At 39.5% G+C, this 14,340-nt stretch overlaps 2 protein-coding genes across 3 annotated transcripts in view; both read left to right on the forward strand.

The window, feature by feature from the left end:
- LOC137169820 (AN1-type zinc finger protein 3-like) overlaps nucleotides 1-9,822 on the forward strand; it is a 14,784-nt gene extending 4,962 nt beyond the window's left edge. The window contains exons 2-6 of the mRNA XM_067573200.1: nucleotides 2,535-2,575; nucleotides 5,941-6,132; nucleotides 7,990-8,055; nucleotides 8,175-8,345; nucleotides 9,668-9,822. Of these exons, the coding sequence (XP_067429301.1) occupies nucleotides 2,535-2,575; nucleotides 5,941-6,132; nucleotides 7,990-8,055; nucleotides 8,175-8,345; nucleotides 9,668-9,822 (625 nt within the window). The remainder of the gene's footprint in view (nucleotides 1-2,534; nucleotides 2,576-5,940; nucleotides 6,133-7,989; nucleotides 8,056-8,174; nucleotides 8,346-9,667) is intronic.
- Nucleotides 9,823-9,855: 33 nt separating this feature from the next.
- The window catches only part of galnt14 (UDP-N-acetyl-alpha-D-galactosamine:polypeptide N-acetylgalactosaminyltransferase 14 (GalNAc-T14)), a 203,702-nt gene continuing 199,217 nt past the window's right edge, over nucleotides 9,856-14,340 (forward strand). Inside the window, exon 1 of one of the 2 annotated variants that reach the window (XM_067573198.1) lies at nucleotides 9,856-9,943. In XM_067573198.1, the coding sequence (XP_067429299.1) occupies nucleotides 9,856-9,943 (88 nt within the window). Of the gene's footprint in view, nucleotides 9,944-13,682; nucleotides 13,825-14,340 lie in introns of those variants that run through there. The other variant, XM_067573199.1, reaches the window with a different exon arrangement.

Here is a 14,340-nt window from a genome sequence, read left to right on the forward strand (position 1 = left end):
ATGCAGCGAAAGACTGTGTTGTGCATCTTAACCAGTAAGCTACCAGTTAAAAGTGAACGGCATTAATTTGGAAGCATCTTACAATCTTCTGCCTCTATATATAAATATATATAAATAATGAAAGTGTCGTCCCAGCGGAGTCGGTTGAGTTTTGTTTATTTGCTACAGCTGGAGTTCGGTGCTGCTCTCCTCTAACAGCTTTTGAATCCAAAATGCACCTTAAACCTTCCTTCTTTTTAAAAGAGGAACTACAAGGTAACAATTGTTTAATTATGGATTAATCTGCCAGTTATATTCTTAGTTAATTGAGTCGTCGTTTGGTCTGTAAAATGTCAGCAAATACTGAAAAATGGCCGTTGACGTTTCCTACAGACCCAGCTGACGTCTTCAGATGTCGTGTTTTGTCTGACCAACAACACAGAGATGTTCAGTTTGCTGTCATGTACAACAAAGAGGTGTAAAATTCTCACATTTGAGAAGCAGGAAGCAGCGAATATTTGGCGTTTTATTTTTTTAAAAAGGACTAAATTGATTATTCAGGTCAGTGTGAGTGATGAAGGAGATTTTGACTGAACGTTGTTAACTGGTGTTTGGGAGCTCAGGATAATGGTTTCTGAATATTAATTAAAGGCAGACGACATAAGCAGAATGCTGAGTAAGTTTTATATAAATGGACCTTCGGTGTCGTCACCTCCTCGCTGTGGATCAGTCAGTTCTCCCACTCAGTTCTGAGTTGATTTGGCACACCTGTACCGGCTAATAAATCCAACAGTCCTGCAGTAAACGCTGTTTGTGAAGCCTCTCGTGGTCAGTTTTTGTTGACACTGCTGTGTCAGAGAGGTGTTGATTCAGGGGAGGACAAACAGTAGAAACACCTTGTGTGGTAGTTATGGCTGAAATATGATGGTGGAGGATCGGGAGCACCGCCAAAATCTAATCAGACCTCTCACAAAACGGATAACAAATTTTTAGATATTGAGATATCTCGGTGGTACCGATACATCACCTCCTTGGTGGAGGAGAAACATTCAGTGTATCCTGTCCTGCTGCATTAGTCACATAGTTCCTGTAGGAACAATGATCTGAATACCCGGAGCCCAGTTCCAGCTTCTGCACTATTGACGGGGCTCACGGCTGACAGAGACGTATTGTGGTGGTATGAACATTAAAGAGAAGTCCAGAAGGTGAGGGACAGACACGACATACTGTACCTGTAGGAAAGCTGAAATCACCAAGAAAAGCAGGGATTAAACCAGGATTAAAACCCCAGAGAAGGACGTTCCACTGGTGGTCTTCATGGAAGCTCTTAAAGTGTTTAGTTAGTGGTCTTATTACGCTGTGTAATGACTTTGTTTCTTTGTACTCCTTGAAATGGTGTTTTATGACAGTAAAATCATGACAAAAATGTTTTTAAAATGATATTTTATTCTCAAAATGTTCTTAAGTGGCCTTTGGTCCTGTCGCCCACCAGACACCCAGAGGCATTTAGAGGATAGTGTAGTCAAATGTTAAAGATATAATGTCCGTTTTTAAGACTCAGCTCACACTGAGTGGTCAGATCTGACTCATCTTTTATCAGATTAAACTGTACTTTTATCGTCTTTAGCTGGTTTTGTTGTCTTCAGCTGCACTTTGTGTTTAATGCTAGCACGCTCCACTGATGGATTTTAGGTTTGTCACTTTAAACTATATGCATTTGTAACGTGTACAAAGGTGTGTTTTTTTTGTATTTAATAGCAGATGGCTGTGATTCACCAGTGAGAAGCCGTTTTTGTGTAGAAACAGTCGGATCGATACACAGAAAATGAATCAACACATTCTACTTTTTTTTTATCTGATAGTCCTTCCGTGCGTCGTGTCCCCACAGCATCGATTCACTTCCTCTTCCCTTGTGATTTCTTTTTTGTCATCATGACTTCAATTTGTTGTGACACACAGGCTCGATTGCCAGAATGATAGACAGAAAAAGGCTGACAGGGAACTTTTGGAGAGATTATGAAAGTGGTGTATAAAGCTCAGGATGTGAGGCAAGTATCATTGTAGTTATTGGAAAGGGGTCAAGGTCCTGCTGGTGTCGGTAACAGAGGAAGTTTTATATTTAAGGGTTTTTGTATCAGTGCTGCTTCTCTTCCATGTTAATGTTCAGCCACTGGGCATAAAATAGCATAAAAGTCTTTAAAACTATTCTCCAAATAATTTCTGATACTCATGTACATCGCAGATGTTTCAACAACTCCACGTTATTAACTTTTGTTAAACTTTTCATACCATGATATAGAACATTTCACTATGGGGTTTGTGGCAGAAAAAAATAATGTTGCAGAGCAATAGTTTTATTAAGTAGAAACTTGGCTTTGATGTCTGAGAAAAGGATTAATTGAGAGTAGTATTAAGTAGCATAATGACTGTTACTAATAGCTATGTCAGAGAGCGAGCGGGCTAATTCGGTCTAATGGAAGTCCTGTTGTCAGTCCAGCCAAAGAGCTTTCCCTTCATTCACTCACTGACTTTGACTTTCTCTCGTGTCTCCGCAGGTCCAGTAAAACCATGAACCTCTGCTCCAAATGTTTTGCTGGTAAGCCTTTCTCATGACACAATATATAGATATGTCTTTATGACAATGAACAGAATGGAATGAAATACTTTTAACAACAAAACCAAAACAAAGGGGTCAGTCTGAAATGAGAGGGTCACCTTATTGCTGCCTACATACTGTGTATGTTCTTCAGTGTCAATCTGGGTAATAAAAACTATTTCCACTTATATATGTTTTTTATGGCCTGTACTTTTTCCCCTAACAAATATGCTATGCAGCTAAAGTCAGACTTGTCATGACATAATTTTACAAGGTTGTAAATAATCTCTCTTTTAAATAACTGCTGTAGTTGGAAAGTTGCTCTCCTGTTCCTCCTGCTTGCTTTGGGAGGTGACGCGTTATTATTTGTTCCTTTTCTTCTTCTAAAAATCCATTTGTCTGACAATATGGACAACGCAGCTCCTCAAAAATTTGAGCTGACCATTTTCTTTGAAGGTCTATGAATTGAAAAAACTAGTTGATGACTCTTACTTTACATTATTTTAACAAGTCTGTACATCACTTACCTCCAGTAGTTTACCTGCAGATGCTACTAGACTACAGAGCCGATGGATTACATCTCCAAATTTATGCATTTTTGATCAACAGAAGGACATCAAATTTCATGTTTCCTGTGTCCGTTGTTGTGTTTGAAGGTTACTCTCAGCTGGTTACTGTCACATACAGTAGACTCTACTGTATGAACCAAGTTTCTTCTTGGCATGCAGAGCTGTTCTCCCTGACAGCCAGGGACACAGCCAGCAGCAGTTTGAGGCTAGGTGTGCCTGCTGATTTCAGTGAGGAATGCTAACAATGCTAAGAAGTCGCTCTGAGAAAATGGAAGGACAAGTAAAGAATCTCACTCCCCAAAATGATATAGCCACCATTTAGAGGACAGTGTTAGTTAAAGGTAAAGAAGTAATTTCTTATAATAAAGAAGATGTGATTCCATCATATGTAACAATAAACTGAAATTCCTGTGTACAGATTAGTTGTGTTTTAAGGACAGAATCATTCAGCAGCTTTGAAACACCTTCAGTTTGGAAGCTCTGTTTTCCCACAATGTGAAAAATGCCCAAACAAAATCAAAAAATGTCAAGGTATGCATGAAGTTTTCTCAATGACTTCTCTAGTCTGGTTTGGGAGGATGGGTTGAGGGTGCATTGCAGCCCTGTCGGTGGCCATGGCAACCAGTGAGTATGGCAGACAGCAGCGAGGACCTAAGGGCCCGGCTTTGAGTCTAGCATCACAGAGGCTCAGAATAGACTCAATACACATGAGTATGAAGGCAGAGCAGAAGTGGGTTAGCCCACATGCGGAGGAGAAACTAAAAATCGAGGCTGACCTCCCTCAACCTCCCTGGAGGGGGAAAAAAAGTAAAGACAATATCCTCATGGATCGATTAATTCCAAGATGATCATTATGTAAAGAGGCCTGAGTGCAGCACGGTCATCAGAGGGGATTCTGTCTTTCTCATAGCGTATCATGTTGCACTTCAGCTAAGTTAAGTTATGTGACAGGCAGGAGGTAACGCAGGAGAGAGTAGGGACTGTTTTAGAAATTCTTCCTTATTGGAACAAACATCTCAACCTTGAAAATTAGCTGCTGATCAGCACTACTAATCCGAATGATGACAGTCTTTTTAATTATCAATGAATCTGCTTATTACTTAATCACTTACTTGATAAATCAGTGTATGAAATGTCAGGAAATGGTGAAAAATGCCCATCATAATTTTCTACAGGTCAAGGGCACATTTTCAAATTGATAGTTTTGTCTGACTAACAGTCCAAACCCAAGAATACTGAGTTAACTGTAGCCAAGTTATCAGCAAATCTTCATGTTTGAGAGGGTAAAACTAGTGAAGTTTTTACCATCATCTATTAATCTACTAATTATTTATAGACTAACTTGTTTTGTCTATAAAATTTCAGAAAATATCGGTTATAGTTCCATACAGCCTTTTCAGATGTCTTGTTTTGTCATCACAGGGTTCTTCATCACATTTGAGAACCTGAAGTTTTGGCATTTTTGCTTTAAAAGTGACTAAAATGATTATTCGCTTATCAGAATAGTTGCCAATGAATTTCCCGTCAGTTGACTAACTGATTAATTAACTAATCACTGCAGCTCTAGTTTTTACATTTCTGCTGTAAAAAGTTACTTAACTGATTAAACACATTAAAAACAGTCCGTCTAATTTTCTGTCAATAGACATCAATTAATCATCTAATTGTATTAGCTCTCTTTGTGAGGTCCATTTGATTTTGATACATGTGACTCTCTCGTCACTATAACCAGTGAGCACAGTGATGTAAAGCAGCCAGTTGTTAACTCAAGTGTTAGAGCTGCTTTTAATGCACCACCAAGGAGGAGTTTAGGGTTGAGTTCTCATCTGTTACTGGCGTGCGAGTATATATGTGACACCAAAAAAGGTAAGAGTTGAGATAGATGTAGACAGTCAGTCTGCTGGGAAACTGTGCACACAAAGCAGGTAGTCTGACAACCCCTCCAGATGTGCTTACAGTATACGTCCTTGTTTTGTTTAAAAATGTATTTAAAAGTTTATCTGAAGATAATATGAGGCTTTTGTTGTCAAGTTAGTCAAATAAAGCGGATATGTTCCACAGTCAGTCTTTTTAGTAAAAGAAAAAAATCCCTCTTTGTGTCTCGATGGACAGTGTTTTCCTGTTCAGCTGCAGTGGAAGGATCCAAACAAAAAGAGGAAATTTGGCACTAAAAAGACAGTAACGTTGAAAGATATTAGCTTGATCTGACTAATTTGGGCAGCTGAAGCCTCTTATTAACTTCAGATAAACTTTTAAATACATTTTTTGCAAGAAAAACATGTTCATTTGACACGTGACTACTGTGTCAGGACAGACATGAAAAATTGCGGACCTCTCCTTTAATAAGAGAGGAAGGGAAACTACGCTGTTGCAGCCACACTTGTGATTTAACCTAAAACCATCGATTAAATCACAAGTGTGGCTTTGTGGTATACTTTGACATAAATATGTTACAAGGTACAGCTTTATTATGTAAAAATATCAGTAACATTAGCCTCCCTGGCAGCTAGAATAACCTATTTTCTACACACCTGCAAATGCTGCATAACACCTGTTACCACAGCCACAGTGACAGGAGGCTTCTGGTGTGCAGCAGTGTTTCTGCACCTCAAACCATAAGCAAGCGCATGAGTCCAGATTTGAGTGTTTTGACTCTGTTTTTCTGTGTCGTCTCTCTTCCTCCTCCTCCTCCTCCTCCCTCTATGTGTGTGTGTGTGTGTGTGTGTATCTGTTTCTCTGTCCTATTTTTATGTCTCTCTCTCTCTCTCCTCGCTTACTCACTGTCCTTGACCACAGACATCCAGAAGAAGCAGCCAGGGGAGGACTGCACCTCCAAGCCTATCCAAAGCACTGGGAGTAGCCAATCACCTGTCTTCAGTAGCGAGACGAGCAGTAGCAGTAGCCAGTCTCTATTGTCATCGCCGCCCTCTAGCTCCGAGCAGCCGTCAACCGAAGAGCCCTCGCCCACGTTTCCCAGCACAAGGGAAGGTAAGATGGGACAACCGACGTTTTCACACGTGCTCTTTTTATTTAATTATTATTATTTTTTTACATCCACATGAACGGGGAAACAAAAAGCCTCAAAACATGTCATTTTATGCCTTTATGAAAAACATGAGTTGAAAGTTTCAGATATAAGCTGATAATAATTCTGGAATAAATGATTTATTATGTATATGTGTATATATATATATATAATTATTTTGATGATGTGGACAGAGGCTGTTTCATACACTACCGTGTTTAAAAGAGGAAGGTATCATTTGTTTTTAAAAGCAAATTGTTTTATTGGCATATAAAATTGCCCTCCGCCCCTCCAATTTCATCAGGTGGGACAATGATGTAGTTTGATGCCGTATGTTGGTTTTCCTCCTGTCCTCCCCAATTTTTTGAGTCACCAGCCTTCACTGGTGTGGGGGTTGAATGCAGCTCATTTCTGTAGGATACAGCAGAAAGGTCTATATACATACAGTAGATTATATACAACGTTTGTATGAAGTTTGGTGTTATTATCATTTATTTTACAATAATTATAGGTCTTATATTTATAATTCAGTAGTGGGGATGACCTATGAGGGGAAGGGTGACAGTTTAGTGATAAAGTTCTGTAGAAAAACACCATCAAAACTAACATTTGTATCTCTGTACTGCAGTTTTTCCTTTATTAGGGCCCGAACACCAAGCGGTTCACTCTCCATTCAAATATATGAGTATTTCTCTGTGTCCAGCTGCAGTTACTTTCTGTCTTTAGATTCAGTGGGAAAGTATAGAAGGAGAAAGAGTCAAACACAGGAGTTAAAGCTCTGACTGGATTTAGTCACAGGGCGGTGGGGAGCTGAATCTTTCAAATACTTGCAGCAAGGAAGCATAATTCACCCAACAGTCACTGAGTCACTGAGACTCTCTCAGCAGTATTTCTTCATACTTATAAGTAGCATGAAGTCTTGAAGGTTCAACTGTGGCTGTGCAGCGTTCTCCACCTTTAGAAACAGTCACACACACAACAACACATACAGTAAGATGTCCAATAGACAGTAGACTGCACACATTCCTCTGTGAACACACTGAGCAATCAGAATTGCAAAAAAAAACTGCGCTCTCTCTTTTTAAAATTAATTTTCTATGCAACACATTGTAATATGAAGTCATTCAGACTGTTAATTAAGTTTTCAAATTGCAACTTTATTAAAAACAAGTGAAAAGATCTGCCAGTGGAGAAAAATAATCAGTTTGTTTCCACTGCAAACGTTAAAAGAACGTTGTGGAAATGTTCCTCTGTCTACATAACGGTGGAGGCATCTGTCTTCTTCTGTATTGTTTGATGTGTTGACACTCTTTTAATGGAACTTTATGAAAAAGCCTAAAGTGCTTTGGAAAGAAATTGAATCTTATCCTGCTGGCAGACTATTTCTTTGTTTGTCTTTCAAAAATAATTGTTGTGGGACAACATAATAGATTACAGTGATGTATTAAAGTGGAGAGTTTTTACCCTCTGCTTTGACAGTCATCCCTCAAATACTAAAGCATTGTTCATAATGATATAAAAATATAGGATATATCTACTAACATGGAAGACTAAACCACGTTCAATATACCTCCTCTCAGCTTTAAAGGTCCTTTCACCCAAAATAAGATAGATTTGGTTTTATTTGCCCAGGTTTTGAGAGATTTCTGCGACTCTTTAATACCAACTGCACAAAACTACAAATTGCATGTTTCATAGTAGTTTGTACCACATTAGTGTATTTATTATGTTATTTATTGTGCTTTTTTTCTCTACATGTGTTGTATGGAGGAGAACGTTTCACATCCCATCTCACGCGTCTCTTTATTTTCCATCTGCAGGCGTGTCGTGCACAGAAACAGCCCAAGGCACACTCTGCACACCCACAAAACGTCCACGAGAATCAGGTACAGTCTGTCTGTCAGCCTCTTCTTCCTGCCAGTTACTCTGCGTGACCTGCCCCACTTTGAGCGCTAACTCTTAACCCTGCCATTTTTTAAAAAAAAATTTTAAACATTTTTTTCAGCCTCGGGCTCAGAGAGCGAGGCGACGCCAGAGAAACGGCCACGGACAGAAGAGAAGGAGGGAAGCAGCGAGGAGGCCCGCGGGACGCCCAAGCAGAAAAACCGTCGGCGCTGCTATCGCTGCCAAACCAAACTAGAGCTGGTACAGCAGGAACTGGGCTCCTGTCGCTGCGGTAAGTACCAACCCGTCAGTGTGGCTTTCAGTCACATGTCATCATAACCAAGAAGACACTACTGCAACTAATTTCACTGATTCTGTGTCCCTGCTGTCAAGCGTCTATAAGTCAGCTGCTGTAGTGTTTCCAATCTGTTATTACTTTAAAATGTAACTGATTACATTTTTACAAGTGAATCAAAGTTATTAATGTTTTATGATGGTTTTAAATATGTTAACGTGTCATTTTTGTAAGCAAAGGAGTAAAACAGGCCAAGATTTTGTATGATGGTAGTCAAACTCATGTATAGTCTCAAAAACATGGACTGTAATGTACCATGATGGACTTTGGCTTTAAGTCATGTGTCATCATAACCAAAAAGGCTGCACACACACTTCTAAATTTACTGGTTTGTTCCCCTCGCTGTGGTTCAAAATATGTTTCATTTGTTGGACTGAAAAAGTGAAACGACACAAACCGCTGCTGAAATCAACCTGAGATATGTGCACTTCACTGTCTGAGAGTTGATTTCTATACTTAGTGATTCTGTAAACACACTCGGTGCTTCGTTCATATATATGACAAACCCACTAATGCTCCACCCAAGTAAAACTAATCATCACAATACCTGCACACATACCTGTATATATATGTTTGTTGCCCCAACAGGCTTGTCTGAAGTATATTTAAATCTCCACAAAAGGACTTTTTATTACAGGAAAGTTTTTACAAACTAAAAAACGCAGATGAAAACTCTCATATCTGTACATTAAAGAGAGCTTGTTATGCAGTTCAGTTTTTTTCTGTCATTTAATTTCTTCTGCAGCTAATTACATTTCAGAATGTTCATTTACAAAGTCTGTTTTTTCATCATATTTAGTAAATATTTCTTGCATTTACATACCTACTTATATACCATTACTGGTTTAGCTTGAAGGCATTTGATGACTCATTGAGCTCCAGTGGGTTACAGATGATGCTCCAGGCTGCGTGTAATTCAATAAAATATTAAGATCCATACCACATAACACATTTCTGGATCAATTCCAGCTGTCAGCTGCTCTCTTTCCCTTCCTGCATCTCTATTTTAACCCATCAAATAAAGTCAAAGTGTCAAAAAAAATCCTGTTATTCTTGCACTTCAGATGCATGAGAGGAGGAAAGCAGTGCAGATCAGTTGAGAGGTTCAGTTAGAGGCTGGATACGCGTGTTGTCTGATAAGCTTGGCGAGGTTAAACCAGCGGCATTATGGGATGTTTTCTCCCATACAAAGAGGTAGCAACAAAACATTTAACGGGGTCACTTCCTTCCTCACCACTTTGTTTTTGTTTCCCTCCCAGGCTATGTATTCTGCATGCTCCACCGTCTCCCCGAGCAACACGACTGTCTGTTCGACCATCTGGGCCGTGGGCGCGAGGAGGCCGTCCTCAAGATGGTGAAGCTGGACCGCAAGGTGGGCCGCTCATGCCAACGCATCGGGGAGGAGTGCTCCTGATTGGCCACACCGTGACCAGCCATCCAGTTAGAGATGAGGCGCTTACAAAGAGGAGGAGGAGGAGGAGGAGGAGGAGGAAGAGGAGGAGGAGAAGGAGGAGAAGGAGGAGGAGGAGGAGGAGGTGGTTGTGGAGGGAGAGCTAGGAGGAATGACAAATGGGTTGATGGGTGGGAAGGGGGAGGGAGAGGGGGAGGGGAGGGAGGGAAGAAGAGGTAGAGGAGCCGGAGGGAGGGGAGGGAGCACGGTCGCAACATCCAGCATCTGACCAGGCGATTTTTTGGATCTGAGCTTGACGCCGCCCTGTTGACGCCCTGATTTCCTGCCTGGAGCGTCTATTTGGACTCGCTCGGGGGCCAACAGGGGGCCTGGTGGCTCTTCTGCGGAGCCACGTTCAGTATCGCATGTTCTCACACACACAGCCTTAACCCCACCCCCCCCCGTCTTCAGAGGAAGGATGCCCCAGAGACAGATCCAGATCCAGTCAGTCGTACATTGTGCACAGTTCCACTGTATCTCGCCACGGTTTCCTCCTCTTTGCTCACGCTCCTTTTTTTTTTTTTTTTTTTTTTTTTTTCAGTACAGGAAGTTACGGAAGATGAACTGTTGTAGCGTTCGGCTGAACTGATTTGTTTGGATTCTCATTCAACAGCAGTTTTTTTGTTTTGTTTTGTTTCATTTTTCTCGGTCGCGGATGAGGGGTCCAGCTCTATCCCACGACCACTCCTCAGGTCGTCATCAAGGGGTTGGAGTATCAAACCTGTAACCCCGCCTTCCTCTTCTTCTTTTTTTCTTCTTCTACCAACGTTCAGGTCCATGTGCAGCATCACTATAACGGTGTTTTGCCTGTACATGGTACCAGCAACAGTGTATTTGTGCAGGTTTGAGCGTGTCATTTGATAATGTGAGGCAGTCCAAGGATGCTGTCATGGTTTTGATTTATTTTATTTTTTTTTTTTTTCCCTGTGTGGCCGTCATGGTGATTAGCTCTGTTTTTACTGCTTAACCACGGTGTCATGGAGGACAATACAGCCAATCCCTGCCTCTGCTCACATGGACTGTTGACAAAAAGAAAAATACAAATAAATATTGAAAAAAATAATCCACACTAATGGACTAGAGTCACTCAGATAAATCCTCTGTGTAGCAGATCCTCTTCTCCCTCTCCCCCCCCCCCTCCCCTCCCCCTTTTCAATATACTGAGTGGTACTGTTGTTCTTGATACATAAAGGGGAATACGACTGAATTTTTGTATTCAAATGAAGAGTTCTTCGCCAAAACACCGTGTATTCACTTAAGAAAACAAAAACACCCGAAGTTCAACACTGAGTATCTCTAGAGTTGAAGACGATCAGTCAAGAGTGCTAATTTAGCCTCCTGAGTACATAAATTACCTACTACCCTTTAAATAGTCCTATAATTTATTTCTCATTTTGTGTTTTGTGGGTAGAATTAGGTGTTATTCTTATTTTCAGATCGGGGATATCTGTTTGGAACATAATTCTTCTATATATTATAACTTCTTTTGATTTTTTTTTTTTTTTAATTATTTACATTGATTGTTGCCCAAGGCGTCATTGATGCTAGTGAGCTTTCACTAGGTTGGTTCCACTGTTTGAATCTATGAGGTCACAGCGAGAGAAATTAACCAAAAGCTGGTTAACCTTGAGACTTTTTAAAAAAAAAAAAAAAACAAGGTTAGTGAAATAACACCAGCCGCCAGTTAAATATTGGTAAGTTTTGGATGTAACTGGACTCTCAACTCGTCACCTTGACAAGTAACCAACACTGATTGGTTCTGTTCAGTCGTGTAAATCTGTTTTTTTGATTTTTCACAGTGGCAAGTTGGTTGAGAAGTTGTTTCTGCTTCTTTGGAAAAGGTAGAACGGACAGTTTAAGTGCTGACGTGGATACATTTAGTCATTTTGCAGTTAATAAACCCTACTTCTGTAGGTGTAAAACATCAAACTTTAACTTAAGACTCCCGTCATCTATTTTTTTTCCAAAGTTGTCCCTCTGTTGACGTCACAGATTCAAACTCCAGTGTCTCACGATGCCTCAGCTGGTTTTGGCTGCAGAAATAACATGTGAATTCTTAAATTGAGTGGTTTTTCCCTTTCCTCATTAGTTTTTTTTTCTTTTTTTGTTTTGTTTTGTCATTGTTTGACATTGTTTCAGATCTTGCTCTTAATCAGCCTACACAGTCTGACTGCTTGGACTTTGTGCTGTGCATATTGTTCAGTCACACACCTCTCTTCCTTCTACTCCTAAAAGTGGTATTCCACCAAAATTAACTCTTTTTGTTTGTGATGTTGCAAAAGCTGACATATTTCTTAAAATTAAAAATGTTTGTTTTTTTTATTTGGGCATTTAGCACATGCTGTAGGTGCGTTAAAATGATAAGTTGTGATTTGTTTGATACAGGTTTGGGAATCTATAAAATGTACTTCAGCATCACAGGAAGTGCAGTTTGATGATGCTGAGCTGTATATTACTGTTTTCCCATTTTGGGAACTAAGCAGGAGGTTTCCTTCAATCACAGGAAAATCATAAAGTCTCTTCCTTTTTATTTTTTGCAAAATAACTACAGAAAGGTTGATTCAGGTGGAGCGCCCTTTTAACCAGACACCACTTAACTATGCTAATCCTCATGCACAAGTTATTGTTTCTTCTCTCCCTCACCTCTTCCCACCCTCCCGTCTTCTCCAATGAGAACACAGCGAAGGATAAAGGGAGTTTGGAGAAATGTCTTTGGCTGGTTCTTATTTTGATATTTTGAGAAAAAAAAAATCCTGTTCCTTTTTGAGTGCTAATGAGAAATTGAAGTAATGGAATATCTTTCTGTACCTTTTAAAGAAAAAAATTATTTAACCTTATATCAGTTTGAGTTACTTACACCCTAGCATAGAGTGGCATATTTAGTTATATGTATAAAAAAGCAAGAACATAATTCTGTCCTATTTTCTCCTTTTTAATTTTATCGTGTTCCATTTTCTGCTGAGGAAAATAAACTGGATTAGAGGATGTGGTGTGTGTTTATATGTGTGTTTCTTATTACTATAAAATAAACCATGAACAGAATGCCATCCATCAGAGTTTGCCTATTAATGATAATGCCTATTCATGATTTTGAGCTACCAGAGTTTGTTTTTTTTTTGTCATGTTGTCAGATTTGATACCATTTTTGATATTAAAACACTTGTATAATATATAATGTATGATATGTTGTATGATAGCTAATTTATCTGTATGACTGGTGAAAGAATCAGGATAAACTTTCTGGACAGATTAGCCATAGTTTCAGTTGATTTGTTCTTGAGGAATAGATATGGTTACCACAAAAATGTGATAGTAAAATTTGCAGCATTGCCCTCAAAACTATGCTTTTCCTATTTAAATATAGAACCAATTTGATATCCAAGTGAAATTTAGATATTGGCTAAATATTTGTAACAAATTTGTTTAACCAGAATATTAAATAATAACTGAATACAAAAAACAATTTAGGTACAGTGTGTCATGGATACATTCTTGTAGTATTTAGGAGAAAAGTAATGGTCAATCTGTGAGTTGTTTCCCTTCTATTTTTGGAAATAGGATCTGCTGATGAGGACCGTGTGACATGGTCAAAAGCTCTAGAACAAGCTAGTTAGTAGGTTTCTAGTGTTCAGTCAGGAATGAATTAACAGTCAAGTTCGTTACTGGACACTCAGCATAGATGGGAAGCAACAGGAAACCCAAACTGCTGCTGATGAGAACCGTGTAATATGGTTAAAATATCCAGGAGAAGCGACTAAGTGGACATTGACTCGATCGTTTTGTCAACTGCTGTTACCAAGGGCAACAATGAACCGTCATTCTTATTGGTTGCGGTAGCGGCCGTGGGAGAAGCCCACAGTTTCCTGTGGCTAATTAGTTAGCCAGACTGAGGCTGTTCCAAAAGTTTTTGGTTAATATCTTGAACAGGATTTCACCTCCGTTCCCACCCTGGAAAACAGCAGATGAGTAAGTTAATGTTAATCAGGGATAATTAGAAAAAAACTTTCAGTTGTCAGTCTGACTTAACAAACTCGTCGCAAGTGCTAGCTAGCTAATATTTTCTAGCTGTCAGCCGTTAGAGCCGTTGCCGTTGAGCTCAGCAGTTACAGTTGAGGTCAGCCGTTAGAGCCGTTTAGCTACCAATTTAGCTACAATTTCTCGATGCTAACTAGCCGGCAAACGTATTTTTAAGGAATTGATTCTGTAAATATCCTCAGGACAGTGGTACATGTTGTTACCGTATGGGTTTTTGTAGGTTAACTGGGTATTTATCTTTTAGAGGAAAAGATGCTTAACTCTGTGACTCAAATGTAATGTTAATGCTAACACACAAGAGGTTCTTCAGTGATTTACCGATATAACAGCTCTGTTAGTGGTCTTAAAAAGGCAAATGTACAAATTACTGGACCTTATCAATGATTGGTCGATTAATCCAGTAGTTGATCCACAGAAAACTTAAAAAATGTTGTAACTAAATAATCA

The sequence above is a fragment of the Thunnus thynnus genome, chromosome 18 (genome assembly GCF_963924715.1).
Source record: "Thunnus thynnus chromosome 18, fThuThy2.1, whole genome shotgun sequence".
Classification (NCBI taxonomy): domain Eukaryota; kingdom Metazoa; phylum Chordata; class Actinopteri; order Scombriformes; family Scombridae; genus Thunnus; species Thunnus thynnus.